Source organism: Babylonia areolata, chromosome 6, assembly GCF_041734735.1.
Source record: "Babylonia areolata isolate BAREFJ2019XMU chromosome 6, ASM4173473v1, whole genome shotgun sequence".
Taxonomy (NCBI): Eukaryota; Metazoa; Mollusca; class Gastropoda; order Neogastropoda; family Buccinidae; genus Babylonia; species Babylonia areolata.
In genome coordinates, this window is record NC_134881.1 from 5,265,081 (window position 1) to 5,272,580 (window position 7,500).

Here is a 7,500-nt window from a genome sequence, read left to right on the forward strand (position 1 = left end):
AGTGTAGTGTAGTGTAGTGCAGTGTTGTGTAGTGTAGCGTAGTGTAGGGTGGTGTAGTGACTGTGTTGTGCAGTGTAGTGCAGTGCAGTGCAGTGCAGTGCAGTGCAGTGCAGTGCAGTGTAGTGCAGTGCAGTGCAGTGTAGTGTAGTGCAGTGCAGTGCAGTGCAGTGCAGTGCAGTGCAGTGCAGTGCAGTGCAAAGCAGTAAAGTATTGCACTGTATTGCATTATATTGTATTGTATTGTACTGTTCTGTACTGCACTGTACTGAACTATCCTGGACTGGACAGTAACATACTGGACTGTCCTGTCTTGTCTTGTCTTGCATTGCTTTGCATTGCATCACACTATATTGTATTGCACTGTACTGCATTGCATTGTATTGCAATAGACTGCATTGCATTGCACTGTTACAGTTTTGTCACAAGATTTGTACAGTTCAGGCTGCTCTCCTTGGCAATGCCACCTTTTTTGACTCACTTGTGTAAACAAAGTGAGTCTATGTTTTAACCCGGTGTTCGGTTGTCTGTGTGTGTGTGTGTGTGTGTGTGTGTGTCCGTGTGTCTGTGTGTCCGTGGTAAACTTTAACATTGACATTTTCTCTGCAAATACTTTGTCAGTTGACACCAAATTTGGCATAAAAATTGGAAAAATTCAGTTCTTTCCAGTCATCTTGTTTAAAAAAAATATTGCACCTCTGGGATAGACACAAAAAAATAAAAAAGAAGCCTAATTATATGCAAACTGCATTTACTGTTATATTTATATCATTTGTATTCTCTAAACTTGGCACTCTGACCTCTTATTCTGACACAACAACAAGAGCAGTCATTATTATCATTTTTTGTTCAAACAGGAACTTCTTTTGCTAAGCATGGAATTTTTATTTATTTTGCAAACGTTTTGGTGCAGATAGTAAAAAAGGGAAATTACTCTGTAATTAATGATAGGGGACTTAATTTATCACAAGTGTGTCTTGAAGGCCTTGCCTCTTTTGTTTATTCTTTTTTTTTTCCTACCTAGAAGTGTGTTTGTTTTTCTATCATGGTGGATTTTTCTTATGGAATTTTGCCAAGGACAACTCTCTTGTGGCCTGCGGGTTCTTTACATATACTGAGTGCATGCGACACAAAGGACCTTGGTTTATCGTTTCAGGATTCAGTCCCAAACACAGAGATTCTCATGCTTCTTAGGCAGATGCAATACCACGAGATCACCACTCCAGTGTTTCAGTTTTGCATGGTCCTCTTAAAAAAAGAACAACACAATGTTTCTACATCTTTTGAGGAGAGTTCTTCACACACTTAATCATTCTGCATTTTGTGGATTTCTTTTTTTTTCTTTTGAATTGATACACATTCTATGGCCTAAAAACCCATTTGTTTGATCTCTTTATTATGACAATATTCAAGAAAAAAAAATTCACAGTCGAATGGCTACACACTGATTCACATTCCATGGACTAACAATCTTTTTTAACTGACAGGCTCGAACTCTTGATAATGACAATACTCAAGAAAAAAGTTTGCAGTCAAATGTTTAAACACTGACTCACATTCCATGGACTGACAATCTTTTAACTGACAAGCTTGTAATACAACAGAAATACTATTAACTCGCTCTGTACGGCCAGTCCTCTCTTCTCCTCTACACAGACCCCTCGGATGTCCAGTGGGTGCCTGAATGACCCAACCTTTAGCTTCCGAATTGTGGTATTCTTTGTCAACATTCACCTCTTCAGTATAAGAGCCTTCCGCTTGCAATATTTTGATGATGGTAATTGGGGTGAAACACTGTCAACGTCGTCTCTTTCGCCGTTCGTATGGAGACAGTTAAAAAAACAAAAAACAAACCCAATCCAACCACGGATCTGGCAGTTTAACACCTCTGGAGGAGCAAAAAAAATTGGCCACAGACTCAATGCGCAAAATAGCTGAGTGGTTAGATTGTTGAAGCTTTTAATCTGAGTGTTCTGGGTTTGATCCTAGTGTCACTGCAGTGCCTGCATCACAATGCCTGGCAGGTTAAGGGTGGAAATCGCTTTCCTCCAACCTCCAAGGTGCAGCATATATATGCAGAACTGTTAGTGCCTTAATGCCCGTCATTTTTTTTTTCATTGCTCTCTGACAATGTGAACAGGGAAAGGAGCTCAGAAGATTAGTGTATATCAGTCCGTGTATACATGCGTGCGTCAGCTGGTGCGTGTGTGTGCGTGTGTGTGTGTGTGTGTGTGTGACTGAGTTATATTCCATGCTTTTTTATGTTTCATGATTAACTCTTGTTGTTGTAGCTGTTGTTGTTGTTGTTACTGTCTACACCGAGTGTCCGTACCAATTTTCTTCTTTTTTTTCCTTCTTTTTTTTCTTTCCTTTTTTCATCTTTTGTGCGTCTGAGTGGGTGTGTGTGTTTGTGTGTGAGGGAGGGCATGGTGTAAAGAAGCTTCCAGCTTATCCAGTTACCCTCAATAAAACATTTGTTCATTTGTTCATTGTTCATTGTTCATGTGCATATACATCCACAGGATCCCCCCCTCCCCTCTTATCTATGTTGGCATACTGTGGATTATGGGAAAAAAAAATTTCCCAGCATTCACACTCCCGAAAACAGAGTACGGCTGTCTAAAAAGCCAGGTAGAAATAGTCTTCTTCAGCTGGCCATCTTCATTTGACTTGACAAAGGTTTTTAAAACAAAATGAAACAAGTGTTTTGTGTTAAAAAAAAAAAAAAATTCATTAGGCTTTTTTCTCTGTCTTTTTTTTTTTTTAATCATCAGACTTTTTCCTCTCTTCTTTTTTTTTTTTTTTTATTATAACACTTTTTCTGTCTCTCTTGTAGCAATGACATTATAATGCACTTTTTCTATCTCTCTTGTAGCAATGAAATTATAATGCACTTTTTCTGTCTCTCTTGTAGCAATGAAATTATAATGCACTTTTTCTGTCTCTCTTGTAGCAATGAAATTATAATGCACTTTTTCTATCTCTCTTGTAGCAATGAAATTATAATGCACTTTTTCTGTCTCTCTCGTAACGATGAAATTATAATGCACTTTTTCTGTCTCTCTCGTAACGATGAAATTATAATGCACTTTTTCTGTCTCTCTTGTAGCAATGAAATTATAATGCACTTTTTCTGTCTCTCTTGTAGCAATGAAATTATAATGCACTTTTTCGGTCTCTCTCGTAACGATGAAATTATAATGCACTTTTTCTATCTCTCTTGTAACGATGAAATTATAATGCATTTTTTCTGTCTCTATTGTAGCAATGAAATTATAATGCACTTTTTCGGTCTCTCTTGTAGCAATGAAATTATAATGCACTTTTTCGGTCTCTCTTGTAGCAATGAAATTATAATGCACTTTTTCGGTCTCTCTTGTAACGATGAAATTATAATGCATTTTTTCTGTCTCTCTTGTAGCAATGAAATTATAATGCACTTTTTCGGTCTCTCTTGTAGCAATGAAATTAAAATGCACTTTTTCTGTCTCTCTCTAACGATGAAATTATAATGTACTTTTTCTATCTCTCTTGTAACGATGAAATTATAATGCACGCAGTAATTTTTCCTCCATAGTAGATGAATCTACGTCACAGAGTATACAACGCCCACAATTTGAGACAAGATGACAATATACATGCATGTGTATACTCGTAACTGAAGCGTGATTCAATGACACAGGAAACAAATAATGTGCCTAAAGGCAGCTCACTGTCAGCTCTACCCAGGAAAGCATCCTGCTGTGCACATGACTCTGTGTTTGTAAAGGTTTTAGAGGCTGGTCTGTCACCAAAGATGGGTGCTATGTAAGTATCAATAATAATCGATAATAATGATTTAAAAAATGAATGAATAATATGCCTCAGAAAAAAAAGAGCAAACAACTGACCAGAAAGTATCCCCGGAACTGGTTATAGATCACGGCAGTCAGCATGTTCCAAAAGCAGTATAACCCTGGACACACAAGGTACACACTTTTCAGCTGTCAGACTAAACACAATACAACCCTGGACACACAAGGTACACACTTTTCAGCTGTCAGACTAAACACAATACAACCCTGGACACACAAGGTACACACTTTCCAGCTGTCTGATTAAACACAATACAACCCTGGACACACAAGATACACACTTTTCAGCTGTCAGACTAAACACAATACAACCCTGGACACACAAGGTACACACTTTTCAGCTGTCAGACTAAACACAATACAACCCTGGACACACAAGGTACACACTTTTCAGCCGTCAGACTAAACACAATACAACCCTGGACACACAAGGTACACACTGTTCAGCTGTTAGACTAAACACAATACAACCCTGGACACACAAGGTACACACTTTTCAGCTGTCTGATTAAACACAATACAACCCTGGACACACAAGGTACACACTTTTCAGCTGTCAGACTAAACACAATACAACCCTGGACACACAAGGTACACACTTTTCAGCTGTCAGACTAAACACAATACAACCCTGGACACACAAGGTACACACTTTTCAGCTGTCAGACTAAACACAATACAACTCTGGACACACAAGGTACACACTTTTCAGCTGTTAGACACACCACTGTGCAAAACACATGGCCAATACAACGCTGGACACTGACTTCTATGTGTGTGTATGTGTGCTTGTGTTTGTGCCAGTGTGTGTGTGTTTGTGTGTGTGTGTGTGTGTGTGTATGCGTGTGTAGATAAAAACATGCACTCATTCAAACGCAAACAAATGGCACATGAAATATTCAACAATCATCACCATAATTATTGACAAAAAAAACCAACAACGAAAAACAACAAAACACCAATCTTACCGATAATGAGGAAGATGATGAAGAAAACAGAAAAGAAGCGATTGCGACTGTACGCTGGCATGGTCACTGAAACAGAGGACTCCGGGTTAACAACGGGGAGACTTCTTCTTCTTCGTTCGTGGGCTGCAACTCCCACGTTCACTCGTATGTACACAAGTGGGCTTTTACATATTTGACCATTTTTATCCCGCCATACAGGCAGCCATACTCCATTTTTCTGGGTGTGCATGCTGGCTATGTTCTTGTTTCCATAACCCACCGAATGCTGACACAGGTTAAAGGATCTTTAACGTGTATATTTGATCTTCTGCTTGCGTATACACACGAAGGGGGTTCAGGCACTAGCAGGACTGCACAGGTGTTGACCTGAGAGATCGGAAAAATCTCCACCCTTTACCCACCAGGTGCTGTTACCAAGATTCAAACCAGGGACCCTCAGATTGAAAGTCCAACGCTTTAACCACTTGGCTACTGCGCCCGTCAATGGGGAGACAAACCAACAACAGATAATCAAACACATACCCCCTCTCCTTTATTAACCCCCCCTTTTTTCTTTAAGCGCGTTGGGTTACGCTGCTGGTCAGGCATCTGCTTGGCAGATGTGGTGTAGCGTATATGGTTTGTCCGAACGCAGTGACGCCTCCTTGAGCAACTGAAACTGAAACTGAAAAGGACAGATATTTCGCCAATCGTGTCAGTAATGCTTAAGCTTACCTTTTTTTTCTCATACGAATATCATAAGATGTCTGATATAAAAAGTGTCACCAAAATAAAAAAAAAAAAAAAAAAAAATGAAAAAAAATCTCCTGATTCTGTATGCTTACCATTTTATCATTTTGTGCTTTAAATGGAGGAATGTTAAAAAAAAAAAGAAAAAACAAACAACAACAAAAAAACAACTGGTAAAAAAATATAGAAGGATGGAGGACCCACGATTAAAAAGAAAAAAAAATCACAAGGACAGACAGAAAGAATCCTATTGTTCTGTCATCTATTGAACTGTTTGGTATTGTACTTATAATATTTTAACTGGATTGCATTGTATTGTTTTTTTGTCACAACAGATTTCTCTGTTATCAAATTCATGCTCCCCTCCCCAGAGAGAGCATGTCGCCACAATGCAGCATACCACCTCTCCTTTATTAACCCCCCCTTTTTTCTTTCTGTCCGCAGGTGTATTTGTTTTACTATCAAAGTGATTTTTTTTTTACAGGATTTTCCCAACAACAACCCTTTTGTTGCTGTGGGTTCTTTTAATCTGCGCTAAGTGCATGCTGCACATGGGGCCTCAATTTGCCGTCCCATCCAAACGACAAAAAAGAAATAATGATGATGTCAATAACAATAGTGATAATGATAATAATTGTTATCATACAGTCATGATAAAGGTAATGAAAGGTGCACATACACACACACACATAATGTCAAAACAAGCCTGAAACAGTGATAAAACCATCACTTTCACACACACACACACACACACACACACGCCTGCAACCTTACACTTGCATATATATGCATGCACTCACACATGCTCTTTTTTCCCTTTTTTTTTGTGCATACATGCCTGCACAACATACTGGACAAATATGATGCAATAGTCGATAAGCAACGGACCAATGGCATCGCCCCTACCATCAGGGTTGTTGGCTGTGCTCAGGAGAACCAGCAGACTCATGAAGGAGTCCAGCAGTGACGAGAAGTACTGGCTCCCTTCGTTGCTCGGGCCGCTCTGCAAAACAAGGGGGATAACACCAATGCAGCCATGCCTACCGAAGAATCTTCTTCTTCTTCTGCGTTCACTCGTATGCACACGAGTGGGCTTTTATGTGTATGACCGTTTTTACCCCGCCATGTAGGCAGCCATACTCCGTTTTCGGGGGTGTGCATGCTGGGTATGTTTGTTTCCATAACCCACCGAACACTGACATGGAATACAGGATCTTTAACGTGCGTATTTGATCTTCTGCTTGCATATACACACGAAGGGGGTTCAGGCACTAGCAGGTCTGCACATATGTTGACCTGGGATATCGTAAAAATCTCCACCCTTTACCCACCAGCGCCGTCACCGTGATTCGAACCCGGGACCCTCAGATTGAAAGTCCAACACTTTAACCACTCGGCTATTGCGCCCGTCATACCGAAGAATCTGACTCGCCTGACAAAACAGGGGGGATAACACCAACGCAGACATGCCCACCCAAGAGCCTGACTCTCTGTACTGCATACTCCAGAAATCCAGAACAAAGCAAAATTATCAGTTAACACCATGTAACATTTGCTTGCAGTCACAGAGCTCATACACTGACCAAAAAAAAAGCATTGTGGGTGTTCTGCACACATCCTCTTCATCACCATTTAACTCTTTTGCTACAAAGTTTCTGTGTGAAAAAAAAAACTCCCCCAGCACTAAACATTTTAGACCCAATGCTCTCAATCACACGATTTCAGTTCGCGTCAAAACAACACAATGGACTTGTTCACTTCAAACTGGGTCAAGGGGGAAAGGTCAGTAGGAGGAGTTTGTATTATACTCCATGTTTGGTGATACATATACTTACCGTGTCAAACTGATGCAAACTAGGCCTATCGGTTTGCTCTGCTTGGCCAAATTTCGCGCGGCTAACAGTGAAAAGACGACCCGTCTTGCCCAGTCCACTCTCAGCCAATCAAACGCC

The 7,500-nt window shown here is 40.1% G+C and overlaps 1 protein-coding gene across 1 annotated transcript in view; it reads right to left on the bottom strand.

Moving 5' to 3' along the window:
- The window catches only part of LOC143283254 (two pore channel protein 2-like), a 63,288-nt gene that overhangs the window by 36,644 nt on the left and 19,144 nt on the right, over nt 1-7,500 (bottom strand). The window contains exons 9-11 of the mRNA XM_076589429.1: nt 6,455-6,551; nt 4,820-4,885; nt 3,888-3,952 (exon numbers count right to left, since the gene is read on the bottom strand). Coding sequence (XP_076445544.1) covers nt 3,888-3,952; nt 4,820-4,885; nt 6,455-6,551 — 228 coding nt within the window. The remainder of the gene's footprint in view (nt 1-3,887; nt 3,953-4,819; nt 4,886-6,454; nt 6,552-7,500) is intronic.